We start from the raw sequence: 26,860 nt of genomic DNA on the forward strand, positions 1-26,860 counted from the left end.
GCTTCCAGTCACTGCTGCCTCGCTGTCTCTAAAGCAAAGCAGTTGCTGCAAGGTCTGAATATTGCACATCCACTTCAGGGCAGCTCTCTGGAGAAAGGATGAGTGCATCTTCCCTGATGAGCTGGAGAGAGAGGAAGAAAGCGAGCCTTAATGGCTTGAGTGAAGCCAGCCTCGTGCAGACTTCGGCTCCCAGACTGCTGGATCGTGCCCCTTTTGTGGAGGAGGGAGGTGCCTAAGAGCAAGGTGTCCCCCTTGTGCTTTCTTGGAAGGCTGGCTGCCAGCAAATCTGGCAGTGGGAGATGTGGAGAGGAGGGGCAGCTGTCCCAGTCCTGTGTGCGTGGGGCGAGCACGTGTGATCCCTGTGGGCCAGAGAGGCTGCAGACAGGCTTCCAGCAGGGCTGCCTTCTAATCCGGGGGGAGGAAATGCGTTCGGAGGCGGCTGTGCTGATACCGGGGTGCTTCCATTCCAGCCACCCATGGGAGAGGAAGGTGGACACAAGAGATACCCGACGACATCGGGGGGAGACGGCAGGAAGCGCTACCCATCCCAGTCTTCCAGCAAAACGGTCAGCCAGTGCCCAGCCAGCCAAGCCCACGCCTCGCCCAGCCAGCCTGCACAAGAGGATGCCAAAAACCTGAGCCAGCAAGTCCCTGCCCCTGCAGCCGCAGAATTGCAGACAGTGGGGAAGTAGAGGGGCTGCAGCTTCGGCTTCCCTCGGGGAGACGGGGTGGGGTGGTGGGGGACTGGCTCGGAGAAGGGGAGCCCCGAGGGGTGGGACAGGAAGGGAGTTGGAATGTGGGTGCCCAGGAATAGGCTGCTGGGGAGAAACTTCAACGCACACGATTTTTTTTCTCTTGTGGCTGGAAAGCAAAGACGATCCGCATCTAAAACACCGTTTTGCTATTACAAACCTGACCAGAGCCAGACCTACCCCCACCAGGCCCACCCTCTGCTTTTCTTTACCGCCCCCCTTCCCTCTCGTGCACACACTCATGTCTTAGTGTCTTTAAAAAAAACAAAAACAAATGTTCTGGCTGGGTTGGAAAGGGGAGATTTTTTTATTATTATATATATATATCAAGTTTTAAATTATTGCTAGAAGTTTGTCCAGATTTACCAAAACAAGTCTGCTCTCTGCGGCCCCGACGACTCCCCTCTGTGTCCCCCCCCTCGGACCGCTGGCAGCCCGATCAGGAAGCTCGGAGGAGCGAGGTTCCCCGCCGGGGACCGAAGCCGCAGCGCGTCGTGGTGCTGCGGAGCCTCTGATCTCCGTGACCCCGCCGGCGGCTCCCCTTCCACGCACGGCGCTGCCTCGGGACCGACCACCGCAGAAGGAACGCGTCCTCTTCGTCCTCCCCGTCCCTTCTCCTCCTCCTCCTCCCTGGTGTCTTCGTCTCCATCCTTCCCCGGGGTCTGGCTCTCCCTCCGCCCGCCTCTCCCTTCCATCACGGACGTTTTGAAGCAACCAAAGGACCTTTGCCAAGGATGGGTTTGTTCTGACTCCTTCCTGCGAGGATGGCTTGGGGGGGCCAGCAGGCGCCTGGACTCGAGCCTGCATGGACAGTGCGCCTCCCCGGGGCTGCTCGTCGCACGCAAAGACAGGACTTTGCCGAAGGAGGCTTTCTCTTCCTTTTCCCTAGGAAAAATGAAAACAACCAAGAAAAAAAAAACAAACACATAACCCCCCCCTAAAACAACAACAAAAAAACTTTGAAAAGACACATCTCCCTTTGCTTTCTTCCTTGGAAATATTAATTGAAGAAAAAAAAAAACAACAAAACAAACAAAAAAACACAAAAAAAATACAAAAAAGAAAAAAGAAAACAACAACAAAAAACAAAACAAAAAAAAAAGTTGCCTTACGGTGGAGCTGGAACAGGGAGGCTCGCTGGCTTCCTGCACCCCGGGGTGCGCTGGGTGCTCTCCCCGCCCGCCCAGAGACTCCTCACGGCCCCGCTGCCGAGCTTCCCCGCGGCCTCTCCTCCGCCTCGCACTCGCTCGGACCTCGCTCAGCTGCACCCTGCTGTGGAGAACCGCCCCCGCTGGCCCTGCTCCTGCAGGGGAAGGTGCTGAGGGCTGTCAAACCCAAGACTTGTGCTCAGGCAGTAGCTGAAGCCGCTCCGTTGTGTATATACCGTTGTAGCATCCTCCCCGCCACGGTGACTGCGTTCGGGGCCTCGCTCAGCCTCCTGCGGGCAGCCTCGGGGGGCGAGCAGGGACATCCAGCGGGCACCCTGGGGACTCCTTGCCCTGTCTGTAGCCTGATAAATGGCGCGGCTCCTGTGGCTGGGGCGCTGCTAGTGGGACTCGCTGCGGGGACCTCTTGCCTGGGGTTCATCGCACGTCTCGTCTCAGCGGGAGGCTGCGCTGAGCCCTCCGAGGGCTGTGACAACGCCCTGCTGCTGCCCCTTGCTCGGCTGAGGCGAGGGGGTGCTCACAGAGCTGCTGCGCCGTGTCCTGGGCTCCTCCGTGCGGCACCAGGGGGGCTTCGGCCGGCAAATCCCTCCCGAGCTGTGCTCCCCCGAAAGCGCGTGGCTGAGGGGGCGAGTTCCAGGGTGAAATCTGTGCCCAGGGTCCAGAAGCAGCGCTGGGAGGTTGTGTGCCTGCTGCGAGGGTGGAAGCCCCTCTTCAGCGAGCTGTGCTGGCCTCGCTGCTGCTGCTGTGCTGTCTCCTGGGTTGGGATGTGTGCTTTGCAGCTGGCTCGGTTGTGGCTCTGGTGTGCTGGCCTCATGTACCACGAGCGTGCTTCTGTGCGTGGTGGCTACTGGAAGATGCAGCTCGTCGCGTTACCCTCGGCAAAATCCAAAGCTGGTAACGAACAGCATCTTCCTCGAGTATCCGCTCGATACGGTGCTGCAGCTGGTAGCTGGAGGAAGGAGTCATCCCTCCAGGGCTGCCTCCGTATGGCTGCGGGGCTGGTGGACAAGAGCAGCCAGGAGCTGGGAGCAGAACTCGGGGTGCTGAGCATGGGCACGTTGGCCAGAGCGGCCAGCAGGGAGCCGGAGGTCAGGGGTGGCTGCGGATGCTGGCTGGGCCCTGTTATCACCTTCCTGAACTGCCTCTGCACCGAGCAGGTGGGAAGGGAGAGGAGCGGGGCTGGGCCACGTGGAGCAGCTTCGTGACCTGCTGCTAGTAACTGAAAGCACAGCTTGGGTTTGAGCGAGGCTGGGTAGCTGCTACTTCACCATTTCCTCCTAGTGTGATCCCATTCTGGTCCGTCTGCCCCTACCACGCCATCCCGCGGCTCGGTACCGCTCGGAGGCCCCGTTCAGGGCACGAAGGTGCCCAAGCCATCGGCGTGCTCCAAATCCGCAGCAGCACTCCGGGGGCTCAGAGCGGTACCTGGCCCGGGCTGGCGAGTAATGTCTGTACAGCGCTGCGGCCTTGACTGTTACCTCCAAATTTCTCTTCTCTTGTGAGCCGGAGTCAGATCTCTCACGTTACGGACCTGGCAGGGTTCGGCCCTGATTTGGGAAGGAGGCACCTCGGAGGCTGAAGCCGGGGGTTGGCCGAGGGCGTTGGAGATGTTTTGCTGGTTGTTGGCAAGTGGAAGCGGGTTCGAATGTGCCACAGGTGGTCCTTGCTGCTGTGTTCCCTGTATTCCTCTCGTTGGTGTGCGTTCTCTTTGGAAGCCAGTGGTCTGCTTTTGAGCAGCAAACGAAATAGGAAAGGAGGAGAAGCGAGCTCCTGCTGCGGAGCTCTGCCTTATGGAGCAGGCTGGGGAATTGCCGGGGTGGTAGAGAAGGCTAAGGAACGTCCCAGAGAATTTTCCAAATCCTGAATTGATTTTAAATTATTCTTCCTTTAATTTCGAAGGCCGAGACTGTGTAGTCTAGGCACAGAAGACCTTTCCCCCCCCCCTCATAGTCAGTGGTTTGTTGCATCAGTGTGGCTGAGGGCCCTGGGGAGTGCCTGTCGGCGCTGCCGGCTGGGTTTGTGTGCCAGCGGCCTGGGTGAGCGTCCACGTGCTGCCATGCGCCTCGCTCGGCCCTCTGTGGGACAGCAGCGGCTGCAGGGAGCCACAGGGAGATGGAAAGAAGGGAAAGAAACAGCCCCAGGCGGCTGTAGCTGGCTCCTAGGGCAGCAGGGCCTGCAGGCCGCCACCGAGCAGGGCTGCGGTGCCTGCCGGGCCCAGCCCCACACTGGGCTGGCTCTGTGAGCCCCATGGCACGTGGACACCTCATGGGGCCAGGACTGCTGTGGTGTGGTCAGGGCCGGGCTGTGGGGCTGCAGAGGTGTTTGGCCTCCCTCACAAAACGTGCTGGTGCCACACATCGGGCAGCACACGCCGCTTGCCGCACTGCGCCCCCAGGGAAGGCGGGCAGCTGTCCGGAGAGGGGTTTGCTTTTGAGGAAGCTTTGCCCTCCTGCTGAGGAAGGAGTTTGGCCTTGCTTTTAGCTTGGATGCTTCGCCACAATCATATTTCATGATTATTATTATTATTTTTTTTTTAATTTTAATGGCCTGGGTGATCAGGCACGCTTATTGCCGGGACTGCAACGCCGCTCATGGTGGCAGCACCAGGCTGGTGCCCAGCCCCCAGCACGGCCGGAGGGAGCCCTGGCTGCTGGTGCAAAGTTTGGGGCAGCCAGGGGAGTGTGTCCTGTCTCCCCCTGGCTGCTGTGTGAGCCCTCTCCTCACTGAGGTCCTGTACATCCACCCCCCTTCGGGGCCCAGGCACCTGGGACAGGTCCAGACCTCTGGCACGGGTCAGTGGTGGAGGTGGGCGGTGTGTTTCAGAGGAGGCTTCGTTGCTTAGCCACGCTCATTTGAAAAAGGAAAAAAAATAATAATAATGCTGCTGATGCTCCATTTGCTTGTCTGTCCTGCTCCCTGCTGTGTCCCTCGGACCCTTCCCCGTCAGCAGCCTTGCCCTGCAGCCCCTGGGTTCCCTCGAGTTTTGGCAACTGCTCGTTTTGCTTCGGCCAGGTCGCCCGGGGTGAGGCGTTAACCTCGGTGTCCTGCCACGTGTCTGCGCGCTCAGCATCGTGGTGTGGAGGGGGCCTTTTAGCTGTTAATGCCTTTCCAGTTATTTTAACAAAAGGAAAAAAAAAAAAAAAGGAAAAAAAAAAAAAAAAGGAAAACTGTAAATGTAGCAAGCTGTGTTTGCAATGCTTCTTTTCTCCTGTCTCTCCTCTGAGACTGGTTATGTCACTTTGTCACTGTTTTGAAATGGATGCTAGGCTCTTCTTCAGAGAGGGTTGCTACACTTGATGTTAAATGCCTCACTGACTTACTTTTTTTTTTTTCCTCTAAATGAAAATTCTCATCTCAGTGGCGTGGAGTGGGTGGATGGATGGAGGGCAGTGTTTCAATGAGTAGTTTACAGTTTCACTTTCTGCAGACACTTGAACATAGGACCGATGTATCTGTGACAAGCACATCCCCTCGGTGGGAAGCTCCAGAAGAGCGTGGACTGGCCCGGGTGTCAGCCACCCCCTTGCAGTGTTTGGGCTAACCCCAAAGTCCCCCTGCTGTCCCTCTGGCTCCCTCTCCTGTCCCCATCTCCACCACGTCAGCCCCACACGTGGGCTGGCAGGGACGGTGACACCCATGCCGGGATGGGGTTTGGCAGCCCTTGGTCCCCCCCGAGCTTCATGTGCCTGCAGGGATGGCAGCCACCCCGCTCCCCCTTCCTCTCCCAGCCTGGCCTGCTCCCGTTGGGGTTGGAAATCCTCAGATCTGTGACTCGGAAGCAAGCGCTGGTGGCGGTGTGCTCCGAGCTGCTCGGGCGGTGTGGGTTAGAGCTCGGCCTTTGGTAGCTCAGCTGGAGCAACAGGGGTGATGGTTCGATGTGCTGGCCCTTCTCAAACTGTGTGTGTCCCAACCTCAGCCTTCTGTTCCCAAAACTAGAAAGTGTGTGCAACCTTCTTCAGCTGCATTTATCGTAGAGACAAACTTAAAATGACTCATCACAGACCATTTATCACTTGGGAGGAAAATCTTGTTAATATGGCCCGCTGTACATGATCCATCTTCTGTCGATAGTACATAATCTTTGACCCATGTGCTAGGATCATCATCACATATAAAAGGAAAAGAGACAAATGTAAAATACTTGAATGAGAGCTTGTATTATAACATTAATATTATTCAGAGTATCTGCTTTCTAGGCTGATGTGATTCATTATTCTAGTAATGCTTTAGTCCTTTGTAATTTGTGGTAATTATGCTTTTTCCTTTTTAATACAAAAAAAAATGTATAAAAATAAAAACTTCAAAAGACAATGCAGTCTGGGCTGTCTGTTCTGCTAACTGATGTGCCCTCCCCAGAGGGCTGTGGGTTGGACAGACGGGCTGGGTCGATGCAGGTGCAGTTGAAGGAACTGGAGGAGGGTGGAGGAAGAGACTTGGCTTCCATGGGCTGACAGCAGGTAAGTGCAGAGCAGGTCAGCTCTACAAAAAATTTTGCAGCATATCTTGATTTTTATTGTATGGGTACTTGTGGATCTGCATAAAGGGGTGAGTGCTGTTTGTGTTGGTTTGTGGAGTGGCCATGAGGACGAGACAGCCCTGACCTCAGATGCACTTCTATCTTGCATAATGAAAAACTGCTGAGGGCAAATCAGGCCTGTGTGCGTGTGTAAGGGAGTATTTCTAGAGCCATGGCTTCACTGACTTTTTGTAAGGCCCACATGCAAGGCCGTCTGAGGTTGGGTAACACTAAGTCTCAGAGGAACAGTGGTTGTAATTCCTACAGTATATAGCCGTAGTGATCTTCCTGGTATGTCCACACAATGCTGCTGAAAGAGGCCAAAATGTGATCTGTGTTATAACCTTAATGAGGATTCAGTAACCCCCCAAACCATGTGGCTTATGTGCAGGCGGCTAAAACCAAGAAACAATACAAGTTTAAAAATAGCTTTCTAGAGCAGTTTTTTCACGCTTTAGGTAGAAAATAACAGGCGGTGACTGTGGTCATCTCAAGTTGCATGTTTCAGTTCAGTTTTGGGAACTGTTACTCGTGCCCAGTAACTTTTTTCCCAATTAAGGTACTATTTGGCATGAATTGTCCCCAGCTCTCCTTGTCGCTGGGCTCTGCAAGAATGCAGGCTGCAGGGTTGGAGGTCACTCTGCCCTCTTGGGTGTCTCCGGGATGCTTTCTGAGAGAGGTGTGAGGCTGAGGAGGACCCTGTGCCTCTCGTAGGCTTTGGTTTGTCTGAACACCATGTCTGTTCCATGCAGATAATCCAGTACTCCCAGGACACCATAACACTGGTTGAACCTGGAAACCAAACAGAATAAACAGCACTGGAAGTTACTGAGGTTACCTTGCCCTTCCTATTTCTATCTTCTTTCAGGGCCCTGATAAGCCATCCGTGTGATTGCTGCTGCTGTACCAGTTTCCCTTGCAGCCCTAATGAAACCTGGGTGAAACCTATGCAGCTCCCCTCCTGCTGCTTCGTTATCCAGGTACGGTGACGCCGAACAACACCAGTCCCTGCCCACAGCAGCTCGGAGCTGTGGGAGCAGTGGGGCAGCCACCTCGCCATGTCTGTGCATCCAGCCCAGGCTGCCCAGAGACGTGGAGCTGACGCGCTTCCAGCACTGCAGATGCTGGCACAGCTCTGCCCAGACAGCAGCTGAGCTCTGCGGCGATCCGTGTCCTGACATGAGCCGAGCTGCAGAGGAAATGACTGGTAACAAGAACTGGCTCCAGGTTCTGGGTGTTGCCCTGCGCTTAGGTTGCAACAGAACGATCCCCATTTTCTATTTCTGCAGGAGAAGCAAATTGCGTTCGAAGAAGTATGGCAGATGGGGACAACTCTTCCACGATTTTGGTATGTATCCCTGAACAACCTACTGAAACGATACTCCTGTGTAAAAGGGGGCTGGGAGTCTTTGCCAGGAAGGGTTAATTGAGATTGTTTGTGCAAGGTGTTATCTGATCACTGTTGCTAATCCCTGTGTATAGGAAAGGGACAGACAGGGAGGCTCCTGCAGCAGATTTGGTTTTGCTTTGTGATTTGTCCTTGCTGCCTTGAATCTAGATCATATGCGGTGTCTTCTGAGCTTCCAGGAAGAGCCTTGCAGAGAACTGTCTGCACTTGTGCTGGGGGAAGTCCAGCACTGTCTGCTTCCCTCCCATGTCACTTTGGGAAACCTGAACCACCCAGCCTCAGCTGTGCGTTTGTGCTTTGGAGGTCTCCAAGTCAGCTGATGGAGAAGCACAGAAGTCAGCGAGGTGGCTGGCAGTCGGGTGGGAAGTCAGCAGGAACCCGGTGAGACCAAAGCTCTGTTTAACTGCTCTGAGAACTGATTTTGGTCTGCCAGCAGGTGAGCTGCACAGGCTTCTCTGCTTATACACAAATCATGCTCCAAAAGGAGCTTTGCCTGTCGGCAGTGACAGGGCGCAGGAAGGAGGGGGAAGGGAAGCGGGGACCTACTTGAGGTGGTGGAAGTCGTGGAACTCCGGCGACGGCAGGAAGGGCAGGTGGTAGCCGCAGTGCGAAATGCTGGTTGTTACAAGAGCAAGGGAGAACCACGCTGCGATTGAAACAATGTGGGACCCCATGATCATCGGGCCAGTCATGACAGGCAGCGTGTTGGAGAGCTGGAAATGAGAAGCAAACTGCCTTGTTAATGGGTCCACAACAAGCAGGTTCTCGCCTAGGAGCCAAATTGTTTCGCTGGGGTGCATTAGTTCTCTGCAAACAGCACAAAGGGCATATCCCTCTGCAAACATCTTGCTAAAAGTACATAATTAGCACCAAAGAAATAATTTTGCTCTGAGCCAACTGAGTTTTACTCACTCTGAAGCATAGTCACAGTACAAGCTTCCTGAGCTAGTAGTAAAACTTGGACATGTGAGCAAACCAGGGGTATGAGGGCAGCATGGTTCTAGTACCTCACCCTGGAGTCAGAGGTGAGAATTTCAGCAGCTTCTTGGAAAAAAGATGAAGCTGCTCTAGGGAAACCTAGCTGTAAGGGGGCACTGGCCTATGGACGTTAGCAGACAAGAGTAGTGGTGTGATGATCCCAGGTGCAGCACTTCATTGTGTCCTACCAGTGCTACTGGTAGCTGCTATGGCCCAGACGAAGCTTACTGCACCGATGGGGCTCAGCTTGACTCCTGGATTTAACAAGCTCCTCTGCTACCCAAAGGCTGCCAGTTAGGGAGATTCACAGAGCTGAAGCTGCAGCCCAGTCCTGTTATTAACAGGAGGTGGTATTTAGAGGAATCTTCTGAAGGCGGGATGCGTTTTTGTGAGAAGTCTTGGCTGGAGCAAGGCTGGGAGACACTCAAGGGGGGTTTGCAAGCACTGACTCCAGCCACCAGCATGAAAATAATGACAGAATTGAGTCCATGCAGTAACCTAGCCTGTGTAAATGTTACGTTTCTTGCTGAAAGCACAATCTGTGCTCCCAGCTCTTTCTCTACTCTTAAAGCTAGGAGAGTCTGGTATAAACAGGCACTGCAATACTTCCACAGCCAGACTTCTTGGAAATGCAGTTTAGCTTCCTCTTCTTAGAAAGAAGATTCTAAGGAAGCATTTGCTTTTTGTCTCTTACCACTCCTCTTCCTCCCATGGAACTCACACTCCATGCAGGAAGTGGAAGGTGACCATGAGGAGATCACTTACTATGTGCTCTAATGGGTGAGCATAAATGGAGACCACGCCAATGGGGGCTGTCCATTCGTGGTGCTTCTTGTGAATGTGCTTGTACAGGAGGGGCAGGTGAACAAGCCTAAGTAAAGAAAACAGAAACATAAATTTTGAGCCCCATAAGAAAGGAACAGAGAGTAACATTACAACTTTTCCTGGGGCCTGTCTCGTCTCCTCTTGAAAACGGATTTTATAACAGCTGGGAATGAGTGCAGCACTCCTGGCTTCTCTCTTTCTTCATCATTAAGTCCTTGTTCAATGGATTCAGTGTCTGTTGGTTGATGTTGAACTTAAGTTCAAGTACATCCCATAAATCCAAGTCTCTGAAAGACTAATTCACTCAAACCTTCCCCTTAGGGGAAGACTCACTGTATTTTTTGCTGTTTTGACTTTTCCTACTGGCAGCTATGAGAGAAAGAATAGTAAATGGCCCTCCTTTTTTTTTTTTTTTTTTTTTTTTGTGCCTTTGTCCAAATGCTTTTTTTTTTTAACAGCTTTTGTATAAAGCTGTTTAGTTTATTCCTGAATCTCTAACCTGTTCCACATTTGTAGTTTTTATCCGTTTCTGCTTACTGTAGCAGCATTGCAGCAGCCAAGCCTCATGTAGTATGGATGTTCCCTAGTATAGGAACTTATAAGTAAGCTTCAGGACCTGAGTTTTCCATACAAATACAAGGTTGTTGGAAGAGGGTGGCCTAGGACTATTGCTGTTTCAAGAGAGGGGTATAACCTTAAAGGCAGAGGGACAAACCACCGAGTCCCGTTCCAGTGCTCAGCTCACCTATGTGAATAATAGAAGAGAATTTCCTCAGTTACGGTAAAGATGCTCAGCTCGACAAGAAACCACTGGAAGGTGGGTAATTCCTCGCTGAAGGTGTTGCCCCACCATTTCATGACACGGAACATGGGCACAAGCATGGGCAAGGAGATAAAGAACTGATTAAACAGCGCTGTGTAGATGGCTTGTCGCAATTTTTTTGTGTCCACCTGCAAAAAAGAAGTCAGGATTTGAGGCTACATCAGAAGCACTGGGTCCTTGATTAGGGACAATAAAGAGCTTTTAGATTTGTAGGATGTTTTTGTATTAGTTAGTTTAGGGGTCAACTTTTTAACAAGCAATCTATCAAGATCTGATCCAGAGCCTAATTACAAGAACATTTTTCCTCTCTGCAGTGGATATACAAGACTCAGCTTGACTCTCCTTGAATCCTATCTGGTTGGAAGAGAAAAGCATAACTGGTTCTTCTCCCCTCTCCTAACCTAAGAGACTCCAGGAAGTGTTTAGCCAGCAGAAGACGCACAGTGACAATTACTTACAGGATCATTCTTGCCCAGCTGAATGCGATACCGAGTAATGAAAGTTGGCTTTCCTGTTACATCAGCCACCATAAGGATTCCATTGAAGCACCAGAAGGCAAGGGCAGGAACCAACGCAGCCCCTGTGACATGAGGAAAGGTCAGAGATGTGTGAATACATTGAGAGCTGTGGCTAAATCAGAAAAAATGTACAGTGGATTAGTATCCAGAGAACCTTGCTTGGACCTAAGTACACCAGGTGCATAATCCCTGCCCTGTGATGCTTTAAAATGGAATATGGGTAGGTTCTGGCACCCAAGTAAGATCTAGGGAATGGTGAGGAGGTTAAACTGCGCAAATGCCCCATAGGCTAAAACCTGCCACAACACGCTAAGAAAAGATTTTTCTAGGAGGTTGGGGAACCTCTGTCACGCATTATTTTTAAATACACATTGGATAAGATCAAGTTGATTCCTAGGACCTTGCAACATCCCTACCGAGCCTGTTCACCAACTGCTAATCACAGACAGAGTAGGGTTGTACACTACGGCGAGCGTAAAATTTACTAATTTAACTTTAATTTTCAGTAATTAGTTCTACTGAGTCATTCATTTCTCACAGGAGCAGAGAGTATGTTTACACAGGGAAGCTGTTCTGTACTTTCAGAAGCAGCAAAAAGATCAGGTTTTTAATCCCTGTAGTAGGTCTAATGAGGAGCCACTCCAGAGGCGGCACCGTTGCACTGTCACTTACAGCTGGCTTTGAAGCCAATGTGTGCTTTTCAGCAGGGAAAGCGGGCAGTTTGGGATGGAACATCCATGTCCCATTTTAAATACAATATGTGCCCTTGTACAGCAAAGGGTTGTTAATCTGAGTAACTCACCAAAGAGGAAGAGTGACCATTCATTTCCCTCGAACAGGTTGTAAAGATTTAGCCATGCTGTTTGCCAGAAATTGCCTGAAGTCTCCCAGATCTTCTGTACATACCTGTGGGAGTAAGTGTTGTTAGTGACTTATCTTTTCACAATCTGCTTATCCCCTCTCCACAGAAATGCTTCTCCTCAAGCCCCCTTGTTCTAACAATCTCACCAAGAAGCAGAGTTCACGAAGGCAGTGAATATGAGCAGGCCTGTACCAAGGACCATGGCAGAGGTCTTCACGGCGTCCCAGAGCTTCTCTTCCTGTGAGCAAGCAACAAGAGTAATTAAGTATGTGCTGTGGGGCCCCGTGCTAGGCTTTCTTGTACTTGAAATGCATGGGTTAGAGGTGGTCCCACGGTGGTCTGTTTTGCTTTACAGATTCTAAAGAACGCGGTAACCAGGCTGTTCTGGGGTAGTGTGTGTAACTGGGGGGGAGAGTTCACCCACATCCACCTGATGTCTTCACAGAGCCCTGAAGTGTCACTGACGTGGAATTTCTCTGGTGTAATCAAAGGGAGAGGATGGGCCACTGATCTTTCCCTCCCCATTTTTATTGGGTATATTTCTGAGTACCTGGAGGACTGTAATATAAAGGGCTTCTGGATAACTCAGAACAGTAGCAATGGAAGACCTGGGGGTAAGGAACCGTGCTCCATCTCAACATCTCCCTCACTCTGCCAGTTTATTCTCCCTCCCAGTATCCAATACGCTATCCTCCAGCAGTAATGAAGAACTGTTATGGTCAGGTGATCTGATTAATAGCTCCAGTTAATTCAGAACCACTTCTCTCAACTTTTTTCTTAGCTTTGAAGAGTGCTTCTGAAGAAGCTTAGCCTTTTTTTTTTTCCCCTCTAACTGTAACAGAGGTCTAACAGAGGATAATACTTTGCCTTGCAGATACAGCCCATCACAGATACAATTTGATTCTAGTACTGGGAGTACAACTTGTCTAGAAGGTACCATGTGTGATCTGTACAGAATAACTGCCCTATAACAAGAAGTTAAAATACACAACTTCACAGAAGTATGAAGTTCACTACATTCCTGTTCTCAGTCATGGAAGTGTTACCTACTAAACAAATATCCCCGTGTACAGCATAATGGCACCTGTGGTGTTAACAGGACTCCTAGGACAGTACGGATTTTAACCACACAAAGCAATCAGACCAGTGTGACTTTTTGATTCTAGGAATAAGAATATTCAAAAAGCAGTATTTGATATATTTGAACAATTAAATATGCAAAAATGATTATCAATTATATGACAAATATATAATTAACTGTCTTAACATAGCCCAGATTGGTTGTGCAGTTCAGAAATCTTAGTTTGAGTTTTCTTGGGTGAATACATGTTATATTTACCTGCAGGATGATTTAAAAAGAAATTATAATTCTAAAATACTATAGCATAATAACCAGCTAGTGTTTTGTTCTGTCCTTCCTGTTTTTTTTTTTTAACTGTGTTGTTTAGCTGCAAAAGCAGACTGGAGTAAAAATAGCATGATTCATAGTTGCTGTCCTGTTTGTCTCCTGTCAGAGAGGCCAAATGAGAGACAGCTCACTAATGCATACTAATGCATGTTGAATGCAGGTGTGTGTAGGGCAATGCAATATAGGGAAACCCTCTCGACATAGCTTTCAGTGTGAAGAGTTTTTTTTAAGATTCTGTAACAGCTATAGAATATTAATCATTGCCCAGAACTTGTCAGCAGTGTTTATCTGTCCCAGGACAGAACTTTGCTCATTAGCACTGAAACTTTCCTCATTAAAACAAACATTTGTTCCTATCGTTTCAGTTTTTATCACATTAGCAACTGGGGAGAAAGTAATTTACAGGACTCTTGCCCTACAGCTTCATGTTTGTGAACCCTGTAGGCTTGTATTTGAAGCAATACATTCAGTTGCCAGCGTTATGGCTAGGTGTACTCAACTGAAAATGCAAGGCTGGTGAAAGAGCCATCTATTCCAGCTTCAGATAGTACATGCTCAATTTTGGGCTGGAGGTTTGCCCTCAAGTTTCAGACTTCCAGTTGTATCCATGTTACACCTAATGTATACTGATATAAGATACGGATTTCTTAATATTTAAACCCTGGCATACCGTCTAGGTATTCTTAGAAAGAAATATTAAAAGCTATAAACGTTTCTGAGCCTTTTAACAGAATTGTATCCTTTAAATCCTTCTTTTTCATAGGATGACAAAAGAATATACCAAAGAAAAACTTTGAAGTCAGAATTTTTAGTTAGACCGAATAATATTTCAGATTCTTTAGCATCCTCCAGCCAGAAGATCTCAAATCATTTCAAATATTAATAACTTCTAATACACATCAGAGACCATGTATGCCCTGCTTTAAGACAGCAGCCACAGCTCTGCACTCTTTAAGCAATTTTAAAAGCCATTTGGACAGAAACTGTCTTGTTTTGAGACTGTGCTTTTATTGCACGTGAGGAAGTAATTACGTGACTGAAGCCCACACAGTATAATTACATGAGCTGTAGAAGCAGAGAAGTTTACATTAAAAAAAAATCTTGTTCATCAGGTCCAAGTGCTAACACCCTGTTTCTCTTCATGCCAGCGGCTCCGGCACAGCGTTTTCCAAATTTTGCTCCACTGATCACCTGAGACGTTGCCCTTAAAGGGCTTGTACAAGGTGACAAATTCCTTAAGTGCAGAACAGGGTTGCTGCCTGCAAGGTAAAAGAGAAGGAGGTGCACCAGCTGGGAAAGACTCTGCTCAGCTGGCCCACCACACTGGGCTTGGCTAGGTAGCAGAGCTGCTGGCTACAGCAGAGGGTCATGGTCTCCTGCCATACAAGCAGAGGTAACAGGCCCTTCACCACATAGTGCTGTAGCCACGGTGCACTGGAAGTGAAAAAATGTGAAAATGTTGCTGTAGTGATGAGCAATGAACTCCTAGTTGTGTTAAAGCGATTGGAGTGTTGATATCTGTCTGTCACTTCTCTTAGGAGGTTATTCAACACATCCAGCTTTCCAAAGCACCTGCAAAACGCTTCCTTTAAAAGGTGAACTTTGAGTCTTTACCTGTTTCTGCTGTGCAGCCATGGTGGAGTATCCAGAGTCACTCTTCATCTGAAATAAGAAGTGATACAAGTGAACTTTGTACAGCTGGAGGGTGGAAGAACACAATGCTGACCGTAGCAAATCACTTCAAGCTCAGTTGCAAAACTGTACAATAGTTACCCTCTATGCTCTGTCCCTCCTTCATTTTTGTCCATGGCACAAAACCGAGCTCTTTAAGTCTTACAGTCCCCACACCTCCCATATTTCCCAATGTGTATTAGTATTTTATGAACAGAACACATCAAGTCTAATAGTGTAAGTGACAGCTTACTGAGGACTGCAGAATTTAATCTATTTTGCTTTTCATAGTTGGAAGAATATTCAAACACAGGCACACTGTGTTACCTAAGGTAACAAAGGAAAGTGGAGAGAAGGTACAAAGGCACCTGTCTAAGGTACAATGAAAATCAGAAAATGATTCATTAGACAGATGATATTCTATTACCTTTACGATGATAGCAGGCCTCCTGGGAGTGCTCCTCTTGCAGCTTGTCAGAAAGGGGGAATGCACTGCCAAAAAGAAACCATCATAGGAGCAGAGGGATTAGTGATAGCTTTCAGGGTACAGTCTTCCAAATGCAGTTCTGTTTATTTACAAGCATTTCCAGCTTTGTTTCCCTACAACATGCTAGTGTGCAGGTCAATGGGCAGGAGACAGAAAAATTGGACACTTTTTTCCTGCTTGGGTTCCTGCTTACTCATGGACAGAAAAAGGTGAGGCCTTTTCTGCTTACTACTGATGTTAAACAGTTCTGGGAAGACAAAAGAAATCAGACAAAAAGTGATTTGACACTGGAAACAACAAGCCCCAACTCCCAGCCCTCTATGTCAACACTAGGGTTGCAAATACTCCAATGGGAAATGCTAAATTTTGGTAGCAACCTTAAAACAAACAACTTCATGTTGTCTCCCTTTGCCAATAAGTAAAAAAATAAATAAATGGGTGAGAGGTGCTATTGCTTAAAATCAGAATGCGTTAGGGAAGTCCCCATGTCCTAGTACATCTTGTCATTCCCCAGATCGAGAGCTCCTCTATTAGACTTTGTGAGCTACTAGAGCCAGACTGTGAGATCTTTTTTGTATGTTTTTTCCCCATTATATCTAGTTTCCCAGCCACAATCTTACTAATAAAATATTGTGGGACTCTAACATATCTGATGCAGAATGCCTAAGAGTTACAGTAACAAGCAACCTGCTAGTCTGAATAGAGCAGGGTAAATAATTTGCCACGGGACAAACTGAGCTTATCTTCATTTGCGAAGACCTCCTGATCATGATGAAGCAGTTTGTTATGCAATGTGCAGTGTGTTCCCATCTTGTCACACAGGTCCTCTCGGTGCAGGTGTGCCTGCTGTCTCTATGAAAACACTGCTAATAGTTGTAATAAGTCAAATAATCCATTACTTCTTGGGCACCTTGCTCTATTCCAGACCCTGTTTTAACACTCATTATTCTTCAAGGATGCTCTACCTCACTACTTAAAATCACAACATCAGTTGGAAATAACTTCTGGACCCCTTGGTCCAACCCCTTGCTCAGTATGGGGCCAAGTCCAAAGTTAGATCAGGTTGTTTGGAGCCTTGAACTGTTGACCTTTGAGTACATGCATGGAGATGTTACAGCTTCTCCAAGAAATGTGTTGTAGTGTTTGTAGTGTTACCTTTACTGTAATTTTTTTCCTAATATCTCATCAGAATTTCCCCTGTTATAACTTGCATCCCTCGTCCTTTTGCTGTTCACCTCCCTGTCTTCCCTACAACCACCCAGCAGGGAGCTGAAAACAGCATCACTGAATTATTCTGCTACAGCAGTACAGAAAATAGTATTGGCTGTAGTTATCTGTGATAAAAGAGATTATTCTACTCCTAGATAATCTCGTAATAGACGTTAGATCTTAGAGAGGTGGATATCTCAGTTACTATTTGCAGCACCATACAGCAGTGCTGATTCAATCCCTGCTGAATCTTTGCATGTCAAAGGCTAAAGAGCAGAGCACAGGTGAGAGCATGACTCTGCTTTGAGTTTCTGGGAAGAGAAAGAGCCAGTGCTTGACTGAGTCTCACATGGTGTTAGTTTGGAAGGAGTTAAAATTGTAATTGCATTTCTAGTCCTCCTCCTTTTTAAAATAATCAGATTATGATAGAAGTCTTTGTTGGGCAAAGCCTTCTAGTTTGAAACGTATTTGCTTAACCTTCCTCCCTTCCTCTCCCCCAAATCTCAGTCAGCTACCTTTACTGTCACATTTACAGAATAAAATTTTACGTTACTTATATTAAAACAAGACAAATTTTGATGGACCATATCTTTGCCCAGCATCTCATTGCCTACCCCTTTTTTCACTGGATAATATCTTTTCTGATTCAGAATACACCAAGTACATAAACAAAAGCATTCATGTCACCACGGCTGTTTCAGCAAACAAAAAAAATCCTTCCAAGTACTTGGCACTGATCTCTTTTGGCATATTACACAGCCCCGAAGCAAACAGCGAGGACCTCAGCTGCCTGCAGTTATTTGCTAGCATTAGATAGAACTAGTGCTATGGAAAATAAAGGCTCTGTTTATTTTTTTTCAATCTAGTTAACACAAAATCTGATCAAACCAAATTCTAAATCCTGCAGTAAATGTAATTGTTTTTCTGATCATGCTCTTAATGGCAAAAGGGAAACAGGCACCAGGCAGTAAAGAATTCCAATACAAACTTTTTTTTTTTTTTCTATGTATTTTATCATTTCTCCAACAACTGTGTATCAGATCTGCTTTCACTGTATTTTCCATTTCAACTATCAGAAAAGGCTAGTTTGTCTAAGTCATGTTTTAAAATCCATAAAATAATCTGGAATAAAATAAACAGTTACACAGCTTTAATAAAGGAACTGCCATACTTTTTACATTTGTTTTAAAGTTTACATTATTATTCAAGTCCCATCTTTGCTGTCCCCTTCCAGTTCCTGATGCCCAGATAGTCCCAAGTTGAGACTGCACAAGCGCCTGCTTCTCCTTGTACTGTACCCAGTCTCCTATTGCATCGCATCCTTCTGACACCAGCTAAGTCCTGCTGCTGTCAGGTACAGCTGGATAACTGTCTGCAGTGATGGACTGGCTGCCAACCCCGTTGTTTGGTATTTTTTTCCTTCCTGCTTGAAACTTCTACTTTAGAACTTCATTGGAATCAACCTTTGTAGTACATAGACAGTGGAAATGTTGCCCAGGAGAAATAAGAGTACGACTGTGAAAGTACAAAACCTATAGAGAGGAGAAAAGTAAGGACAACCTACCTGGTCACCCCTGAAGTTGCATATCAGCCACGCTGTATGGAGAGAGATAAGACTAGATGTGTCTGGTGGGGCTCCTACCGTGCCAAGCAGTGCACAGATTTGAAGGCAACTACCGTTCCTATTTTAAATGTACATATGACACTGCCTTTTAATTATTTCTTCAGAGTTTCAATCATATATTTTCCAGCCACTATGCCCCTGAGCTCTGGCTGCCCGCTCTTTGCTTACCTCCTGCTAAGTGTAGCCTAGGAGAGGTCCTTTGTGTTTATCCAGAGCCCAGAGTTCAACTCCTCACCTTTCACTACTGCTGCGGAAACTTTATGAGGGTTTAGGCAAAGGAGTTGGGGGTGTGTTTCCAGGCAGGAGTTGGCTGTCCCCTCCCAGACAAGTCATGTGAAGCCAGGGCCATGTCACTGGCAGTACTGGCAGCGTTCCCTGCACATGCTGTCACTCGGTTCAGCATTCAGAATACATCTCTGCAGGTAAGGGTTTTTCACCAAGAGATAATGACTGTGTCTGAGAATAAAGAAGGCAGATACACCTTAAAAATAAATAGTTTTTGCAATGCCCTACCTCATGTTTTAAGCACAAAATAGCTAATGCCAGTGCAACTGAATGAGTCAAAGGTGTATTTGTTAAAAGCATAAGGGTTACTGCGGATCGTGGCCAAAAACAGCAGTCCAAGATTTCGTTGTGTTGGCCTAACTACAGATTTCACCATGAGTTGCTGCATAGTGTCTTCAGTCAGTTGCAGGTACTGGTTCTATCTGTAAGGATGAGACGCAAATAGGTTAGAATGTGCTTGGGCTCAGTTGTGTTTAAATATGCTTACAGACCGTAAAGTCTGTAATTACAGTATTGCAAGATGTAATTTGCAGTAGTATTTGTCTTTATTATGCAGATGTGGCCCTAATCTACTACTTATCTAATATACAGTGTCCTATTATGAACTAAACTCTGAGAATCACGGAATCATTAAGGTCGGAAAAGACCTCCAAGATCGTCTAGTCCAACCGAATAAGTGAGGGTGTTACTTGATATATGTTACCAGATTTATTTTTCCACTCAAGGAAAGACAAGGACCATCTCCTCTCCCTCACGGTTAGCTTTGCAAGGCCATACATGTGTGAAGCAATATATGCTGTTGTAAGCAACATCTCAAGCTAGCAGTAGTTAATGCTGCATAGCACAATAGTAGATATGCAAGCACGAATAGTGGTGGTGCCTAGTTGTCTCTGCCTGACTTCTTGGACCTACCATTATATCTATATTTTTATCAATTAACTTTTTCTTGAAGGAATATTCCTGAACTCCCCCCCCCTCAACCAGTGCTGTGTGTCATCAGTATGGTACACGTTTGCTGCTGTTTCATTTCAGATTTAGAAGCTTTGCTGTTTTCATCGCCACTTTCTCTTGACTCATAGCATCAATTCCCTGGTGGGGAGTTTTTTTAGTTCTCAGCTGTTGCTACTAATTGTTATTTACTGTAGACAGCAGACTCAACAGGGAGCAACGCAATTCCTCCAAACTATTTGCACATGTACCGAGGAGGAAGTGGGAATTGGCATCTCAGGAGAATGAACGCTGTCCCGTCCTTTTTTTGGACTTGATCTTGCACTGGGAGGGCTGTTCATCCAATATGCTAAAGACTGTGATAAGCCCGTGAATTTCACAGACCTCAGTGTTCTTTTTTAACCTCTGTTCTATTCAGACACGGGTTATATCTGAAAGATTTATGCCCAGTAGTAACAGACAGATTAGAGCATTAGTCATAAGGATGTAAACTTAATTTACCTGCTGCAGCAAGTCTGGGTCTAGTGCAGGTCAGCAGTAACCTGAAAGCTGCTTCTGTTGGTTAGCCTGGGCCCTAAACTGGTACCGTCACCAGAAACCCTCCAGTTAATGCAATCCCTGCCAAGGCTCAGCTCTGAGGAATGCACAAATTCTGATTTTCTCTTAGTAGAAACGCTTTTTTTGATCAGATACTTCATAAAATAACTTCTCTCTGTTAAAGGTGATACCTTTCTGCCAATTTAGCATGTTGCGTGACTTGCACAACCTGAGTGAAGTTCTGAGCTGAGGAGGCAAAATGGGAACTATCGCCTACAGAGATAAACGTGGCATCAAAACAGAGCTCAGAAGATGCTGACAGCATCAAGGTCGCTTGATAGAGAGCAGTGTCCAGAAAAAACCCTCTCCTTTTACATCTACGTTTCTGCTGAGGCATGAATGCTAAATCTGGGAGACTGAACTGTGCCTGGAGTGCGAGAGATACCAAGATTTATGTATTTTTTCCAGGTACTTTTATTTATCTGATTGGTAAGCAGGCAGCTGAGTCAGTGAAGGCTTCTGGCTGACCCCGAATGGTGGGCAGAAGTAATTCTGCAGCACTATGACGAGTGTAATCTGTTTTTAACAGATGCAACCCTGCCCGGGGAGGCTGGCAGCCTGAGGGTGAGGCAATACGATGGCAGCGCTGTGACCAGAGAACCTTCCAGATCAATCACGGATCTGCCATCAGCCCGCAAAGTGGCGGTGCTGGCAGCAGCGTGACACCAGAAGCTGTGTCGGGCTGTTTTGGGGAAGTTTTGGTGTTAATGGGACTTAAATAACGTGTCTGGGGCAGAAGCAGCTGAGTGCTGCCACACGGGGCCGGAACAGAGACCGCTGAGGCGAGGCGGCGCTGGCAGGGCAGGGCCGGGCCGGGTGACAAAGGCCCGCACCGCTCTGCCCCCCCCCCACCCGCACCCTTTGGACTCGCCCAAGCGTCGCGCTCTCTGAGCGCCGGGCGAGTCCATCGCCAGCCTGAGGGGGAGGAATCGCGGCATCGCCTCAGCCCAAGGGCAGCGGCTTTGCGCATGCGCACAGCTCCCCGCGCGGCGCTCCTCCCTCCCAACTCCCCTCCCCTGCAGGCGCGCGCGGCGGGCGCGCGGCACAGGGCACGTTGCGGCGCGCGCGCGCCCGCTCCCCTCAGCTTTCCCCAGCGCTTCTCGCGAGACCCGGCGGCAGGGCGAGGCGGAAATCCCGCCTTAAAGCCCCGGCGGGAGGCCCTGAGTGCGCCTGCGCGGGGCGCCACAGGCCCGGCCCCGGCTTCCGGGCAGGTAGCGGCGGGGGGAGGGGGGGGGTCGGGACCCCTCAGAGCGCCTCAGGGACCCCTCGGAGCTCCCCCGGCTCCTGCCCGAGCTCCCCGCAGCCCCCCCGGGCCTGTCGCGGGAGCCCCCCCCCGGGCCCGGGCCGGTGGCGCGGGGCCGCCCCGAGGCGCTCCCGGGGCCGTAACCGGGCTGTGGGGGAGGCAGGGCCCGGTTGGGGCCCGGCTCTGCCTCAGGGTGAGGCCGGGCCTCGCCCAGCGGCCTGCCGGGTGCCTCAGCACGGGGTGGGTTGGGGTGAGGGGCTCCGGGAGCTGCGCTGTTACCTGTGCGCCCCGCGGGTTTTACCTCAGCTTCTCCTTCGCCGTGTCTGCAGGCTCATAAAAAAAACCCAAATCCTCTAATAAACTTCACGCAGGCTATCGGGAGGTGCAAACAGGGCCGTGAGCTGCTCTGCCAGATCCCTGCTTCCTTCACGTAGATCTTCCTTCATGTGAAACACCGTTTCTTTTTCCTATTTAGCACAGCACACTGATCAGACCGCACAGCTTGCAGCTCTGCCCTGCCATCGGAGCTCGTCAGCTGTCCTTGCCCTGGTTGCTGCAAGATGCCAGCAGCCCCTGCAGAGAACAGCCAGGTTATCTGCGAAGTATGGGCAAACAACCTGGAAGAGGAGATGAGGAAGATTCGAGAGATTGTGCTAAGTTACAGCTACATCGCGATGGTAAATGTTTCATACTTGACCTATTTGTCTCAGTGAAGGGATTTTGGGTGGGGAGGGGGAATAAGCTGGTTCTTGGGCAAGAAATGATTTCCCCTGTTCCTGATCTAACTAAGCTAGAAGTGGTGAAAAACCAGAAAGCCGTTTATGTTCGTTTCCAGAATGTGGTGCATGTGCAGTGTTCCGTTCAGCTTGATTGATAGGCAGGGAAGAGACAGAACACCTGAAACAACTGAATTAATTTAATATTTAGTCATTCAGTGTGTGTTAGTTTATGGAACAGAAAGTGGAATGGGTCAGATGTACAAAGTCTTTAGTGTTCTGCTGCCCTATTTGTCCTTTGAATTTCCTTCCCCTTTTGGCTATGGAAACTGACGCAGAACTGTAGGACAAGAAACCTGCCAGTGACAGCTCATTAGCAGGAGTGCCTCTTCTTGGTGTGGTCAGATGTTGGTTCTTGTGGAAGAAAAATGTTCTGGTTGTAGATAGGATGGTGTGTTCCAGGAAGTTTTATTTAAGAAGGCCAGAATATCCTCCAGTTGGGAGGAATCTCCGCTCTTAATAGCCTCTGTTCACTTGGCAGGAGCTGGTTAGTTACATACATGTTCTTAGTTATGGTACCCTAAGTTATACCACCTTTGATTGGGGATACTGAACTTAAAGACGTGACAAGTCCCTTATAAAAGTGTGGCATAAAAATACACCTCAGAGTCTGTAGAATCCAATGTAGATCAAAGTTGTGCAAATAAATAGAATCTTTTGGTGCCATACACTGATAGGAAATGAGCTTTCACTTCAATTGTTGTTCTGTTTCATCTCATTGAGAGTGTTCATCGCCTGTTTTATTAGCTGTGTTGTAGGAGTGGACACAAAAAGATGTTGGGCAAGAGAGAAATGTTGTAAGATATGCAGGACTGTGTTATTTATGAAAGCTTTTGCGTATGCTGTAGAAGTTATGTGATGTAATCTAAGAGTAAAAATAGTCTAAAAGTTTGGGTTTCAGCAAAGATAGCAGACAATCACTGCCTTAAAAAAAAATAATGGTTTTATATAGTAGGTGGAAATGATAGAACACTTGTAACAGTTTAATATCTATAATAGAATATGAAACAGGATTAAAAAATAAGTGATTTTTATAGAAGAAGTCACAGAATGCAGCATTTGAGACCTGCAAGTGTGGAATTGAACATAGTCCTAGTGGAACAAGTGATGAAATAAGATTTGCTTTTCTTTCCCAGGACACGGAGTTTCCGGGGGTTGTTGTAAGGCCGATTGGTGAATTCCGCAGCTCCATCGATTATCAGTATCAGCTCCTTCGGTGCAATGTTGACCTTCTGAAAATTATCCAGCTGGGCCTCACTTTCACAAATGAGAAAGGAGAATATCCTTCTGGGATCAACACCTGGCAGTTTAACTTCAAATTCAACCTCACGTGAGTCTTCTAGGGAGTAGTCTGCTCTCTGCTGCTGAAGTGGTGCTTGTCTTTGGGAAATGCAGAAGCCTGTATGTTCGTCATCAGTGGTTGGTTCTGGGCAATAACAATTCAAATGCTAATACTGATTTTATGGGACCCTATTTTGGCATGGCAGGAGTTGCAATATTTCTGGAAGTCAAAGCCATGCTAAAATGCTGTCCTTAACACCCTTTCCCTTGTTAAATAGCCTGTGCCCAGTAATTCTGTGTGCCTTAAGCTTTGTACGCTTTCTGTATCTACCTGTCTCTATATATTATATAATCATTTAAACAATTAAATCTATCTCTTTCTGCTAAAAAGACATGGATATACTGTTTGCAGCAAAAAGGAAAATCTCTCTCTTTGCAGATCCATGCTAAAATATAAACTGGCATCTAAAAGAAAAAACAGTGGAATTGTCACATCTGTTAAAGGGAATGAATCTTGTTAAAGGGAGTGTAAATCTCAACTGCAATCCAGTTAAGATTGCAGATTAGCTTGTTACGTATTTAGGAGGGTGCAGTGATGATATTGAAAGTGATGTGATATGAATTGTCTAGAGACACAGGTATGGAGAGACAGCCTAATGGTCACTCCAGTTTTTCAAAATGCAGTGGGTGGGGAATTTTTCTGAAAAAGTTGCTTTTCTCCTTCAGGGAAGATATGTACTCTCAGGATTCCATAGACCTCCTTGCAAGCTCTGGGCTGCAGTTCCAGAAGCACGAAGAAGAAGGGATCGATACCCTGCATTTTGCTGAGTTGCTCATGACTTCAGGGGTCGTCCTTAGTGACAGTGTGAAATGGCTGTCGTTTCACAGGTAGGTTGGAGGTGATCAATGATGCTCAGGGGGTTTCCTCAGAGGGTTTTCTGCTTTTCCATGTTGCCTGGAGTTTTATGAATATCAGATTATGTTAAGGTTTGAAAACTATAGGATATTAGAAAGCAAACTACTGAAAACTACTTTCTTGTGAAAAATGTGGTATTAGTACTGATGAGTACAGGTGCTGCCTGTTTATCTAGTTCCTGTATGTTTTTGGTTTCAGTGGTTATGACTTTGGCTACATGGTGAAGCTGTTGACAGATTCCAGGTTGCCAGAAGAGGAACACGAGTTTTTCCATATCTTGAACCTTTTCTTTCCATCTATCTACGATGTGAAGTACTTAATGAAGAGCTGCAAAAACCTCAAGGTACTTGTATCTCCCCAGCAAACAAGTGATGGATAGATAGATAGCAGTGCTGCAAATGGGGAATAAGGCAAATGACAGAACTGCTACGCGTATCATCGCTAAACTGGAGTGCGTATCAAAGCAAATAGCCATGCATACACACCTAGGCTAAGTTCGTATCTAGCAGATGCTGCCTTCCCAGTTTTAAGCATACCAGTATGTTTATCATGTGGGGGACTTTTGCATAACCTTGTGTATCTAATTTCAGAGGACAGCTGTAATTCAGTATCCTTTATTCTTTCCTATGCAAGGTGGGGCATTTTGTTTTGTGTGACCTACTGCATGACTTCATTATCTGGTAGACACTCAGAGGGTAGAAAGTAATTTATCTACTGAATCACAGCCTTGTTTCAGGAAAGGGTGGGAAAGGTGCAGCATTTGTAATCTCTGAATATATACTCACAGTCATCTCGAGTATCTGCAGCAGGAAAGCAAGGTACCTAAATCTAGGCAGAGTTTTTTACATTCTTTAATGGTTGTCACTATTTGAGTTCACTCACAGTTGGCATGTGTGTTGCTGGAAATCTGTGCTTTGGAGAAGTGTGGCAATTTTGGTAAGACAGGGCTTGTACAAAACAGTCCGGTCTGTTTTCACTGCAGGGCGGCCTTCAAGAGGTGGCAGATCAGCTGGATTTGCAGCGAATTGGACGACAGCACCAGGCAGGATCGGATTCTCTTCTCACAGGAATGGCATTCTTCAGAATGAAGGAGGTAGTGCGTTATTCTTCTTTCTGGTTCTTCTTCCAGTCCCTATCCACCAGTGCCAATACAATTGATGTCGTTGGTGTTCTTGGTTTTTGTTTGAGCCTTGTGGCTGGCACACTTCAAAATGTCAGTAACAGAAAATGTTGATATTGGCACACACTTTTTCCGTTCATGCTTCTTTCCAGTCCTTATTTTACTTCCCTAGCTGAATCCTAGAGGTGGCTGACTTCAGACAAACTCCTTGATTAAGGCTAGGTGCTTTCCAGTTTAGGAAGAAATAGGAACTGTTTAATTGTGCCTCTTTTTTTTTTTTCCTCCCCTCTGCAGTTGTTTTTTGAGGATACAATCGATGATGCAAAGTATTGTGGGCGATTGTATGGCCTTGGCACAGGAGTGGCTCAGAAACAAAATGAAGATGTGGACTCAGCCCAAGAAAAAATGAGTATTTTGGCTATTATCAACAACATGCAGCCATGACAAGTGGGTACCCCTCAGCAGGACATGGTTACTGTATTGGCAGCTGCTGTCCTCAACTATTTTCCCTAAGCGTGTTTCAAAGGGCATCTAAAGTACACAGTCTGCAGAAGACCTTCAGTTTTGCTGAATGAAGAGCTGCATCTTCATTTGAAAACCAGAAGGAGAGAGTTGACTGAATTCCTAATGCCAGCATTTGTGATTTGCCATCTTTTTAATACGAAGGGCAAAAGACACCAACTACTGTGTATACCTCTTTTTTTTCCCTCTTTATACTGTACAGAATCTGCAAGGAGGACTTCAGAGTAGAATATCCAGTAAAGCTAAGGGTCTGGAAATCCAATGAAATCGGACACAGACATGCACATGAATTTGCAAGTTGTGCTTTAGAAAGCTTATTTTAAAACTTCTGCATGTTGTGAGGGTCACAGCTTCACCTCATGGTTCGCTTCTTTTATCTTTGTATAGCCTGTGGAAATTGTTCCCTTTGATCACTGCGGAGGTTTCGGAAAGGATAACATTAAAAATGATCCTTGCAGTTAAAACTATTCAGAGATTTGCTTTAACAACACTGGGGATGGATATTACTGGAATTGATTTGATCTGCTCCATAGTTTCTAATTCTGTATGGTACAGGTTTGACTCATGCTGGGCTTTGGCTTAGTTCTTACAGGCATTAATAAACTGTTCTGGAAGTAGATTAAGTTAACCTTTGCTCGAGGACCTCTTGACAGGACCAATATTCTGACTTCAGTCTTCTTCAGCTAGACCTACAAATTTTATTCTTGTTCTACCACAGCTAGTTCAGCACGTGGGTAAACACTTGTCCCTCTTCTCCCCTACTCCTCCAGTCCCCAGTTTTACTATATGCTTAACAAGTGACAAAGTAGCTTCCTTCCTTTTCATTATAAACAGCTGAAAAGCAGCTAGAGGATGGAAGAAGAGTATGGGATTCTGACTTTTAAAACGCAAGCCATTCTATAATAGTTTTTTCTTCCCCAACAGC

General features: G+C 47.4%; 3 protein-coding genes and 1 long non-coding RNA gene across 16 annotated transcripts in view; 3 read left to right on the forward strand and 1 right to left on the reverse strand.

The window, feature by feature from the left end:
• LARP1 (La ribonucleoprotein 1, translational regulator) overlaps window positions 1–6,229 on the forward strand; it is a 44,005-nt gene extending 37,776 nt beyond the window's left edge. For all 5 annotated transcript variants that reach the window (XM_084535989.1, XM_084535990.1, XM_084535993.1 and 2 more), the window contains one exon: window positions 471–6,229. In XM_084535989.1, coding sequence (XP_084392115.1) covers window positions 471–692 — 222 coding nt within the window. In that variant the 3' untranslated portion in view covers window positions 693–6,229. The remainder of the gene's footprint in view (window positions 1–470) is intronic.
• Window positions 6,230–6,860: 631 nt separating this feature from the next.
• Window positions 6,861–18,544, reverse strand: FAXDC2 (fatty acid hydroxylase domain containing 2). 3 transcript variants are annotated; one of them, XM_084535995.1, is made up of 11 exons: window positions 18,416–18,541; window positions 18,188–18,305; window positions 15,355–15,419; window positions 14,871–14,918; window positions 11,995–12,086; window positions 11,789–11,892; window positions 10,927–11,048; window positions 10,391–10,596; window positions 9,586–9,691; window positions 8,389–8,555; window positions 6,861–7,226 (listed from the first exon to the last, which is right to left on the reverse strand). In XM_084535995.1, exons 4-11 carry the CDS (start codon window positions 14,916–14,918, stop codon window positions 7,070–7,072), a joined length of 1,002 nt encoding a protein of 333 aa, XP_084392121.1. In that variant the 5' UTR covers window positions 15,355–15,419; window positions 18,188–18,305; window positions 18,416–18,541; the 3' UTR covers window positions 6,861–7,069. The 3 variants fall into 3 exon arrangements, with proteins under 3 accessions (XP_084392121.1, XP_084392122.1, XP_084392120.1); XM_084535996.1 differs by having other exon boundaries at window positions 18,188–18,219; window positions 18,416–18,436; XM_084535994.1 differs by lacking the exon at window positions 18,188–18,305 and having other exon boundaries at window positions 18,416–18,544.
• LOC311444688 lies at window positions 7,285–12,105 on the forward strand. 2 transcript variants are annotated; one of them, XR_014698001.1, is made up of 4 exons: window positions 7,285–7,641; window positions 7,724–7,782; window positions 10,783–11,065; window positions 11,955–12,105. It is a non-coding gene; the product is annotated as an uncharacterized lncRNA (long non-coding RNA). The 2 variants fall into 2 exon arrangements; XR_014698000.1 differs by having other exon boundaries at window positions 7,285–7,782.
• A 25-nt stretch (window positions 18,545–18,569) lies between the features above and the next one.
• CNOT8 (CCR4-NOT transcription complex subunit 8) lies at window positions 18,570–26,399 on the forward strand. 6 transcript variants are annotated; one of them, XM_084536015.1, is made up of 9 exons: window positions 18,570–18,669; window positions 20,225–20,485; window positions 20,607–20,722; window positions 21,796–21,997; window positions 23,233–23,426; window positions 24,104–24,265; window positions 24,492–24,636; window positions 25,276–25,386; window positions 25,708–26,399. In XM_084536015.1, the coding sequence occupies exons 4-9, from the start codon at window positions 21,881–21,883 to the stop codon at window positions 25,855–25,857; spliced, it is 879 nt and encodes a 292-aa protein (XP_084392141.1). In that variant the 5' UTR covers window positions 18,570–18,669; window positions 20,225–20,485; window positions 20,607–20,722; window positions 21,796–21,880; the 3' UTR covers window positions 25,858–26,399. The 6 variants fall into 6 exon arrangements, with proteins under 6 accessions (XP_084392141.1, XP_084392139.1, XP_084392140.1 ...); XM_084536013.1 differs by having other exon boundaries at window positions 18,600–18,669; window positions 20,202–20,485; window positions 20,607–20,772; XM_084536014.1 differs by having other exon boundaries at window positions 18,601–18,669; window positions 20,202–20,485; window positions 20,607–20,641.
• Window positions 26,400–26,860: the final 461 nt, after the last annotated feature.

The sequence above is a fragment of the Aythya ferina genome (assembly GCF_964211825.1).
Source record: "Aythya ferina genome assembly, chromosome: 14".
Lineage (NCBI taxonomy): Eukaryota > Metazoa > Chordata > Aves > Anseriformes > Anatidae > Aythya > Aythya ferina.

Bases quoted from the DNA above. Each gene is read 5' to 3' on its own strand.
- FAXDC2 (XM_084535994.1), bottom strand. From the start codon at position 14,918: ATGAAGAGTGACTCTGGATACTCCACCATGGCTGCACAGCAGAAACAG. The intron at 12,087-14,870 runs GTAAAGACTCAA...GCTTGCTCACAG, and splicing joins TGGCTGCACAGCAGAAACAG to GAAGAGAAGCTCTGGGACGC. The intron at 11,049-11,788 runs GTGAGTTACTCA...CTCATGTCACAG, and splicing joins ATGGTCACTCTTCCTCTTTG to GGGCTGCGTTGGTTCCTGCC.
- CNOT8 (XM_084536015.1), top strand. From the start codon at position 21,881: ATGCCAGCAGCCCCTGCAGAGAACAGCCAGGTTATCTGCGAAGTATGG. The intron at 21,998-23,232 runs GTAAATGTTTCA...TTTCTTTCCCAG, and splicing joins GTTACAGCTACATCGCGATG to GACACGGAGTTTCCGGGGGT. The intron at 25,387-25,707 runs GTAGTGCGTTAT...TCCCCTCTGCAG, and splicing joins CATTCTTCAGAATGAAGGAG to TTGTTTTTTGAGGATACAAT.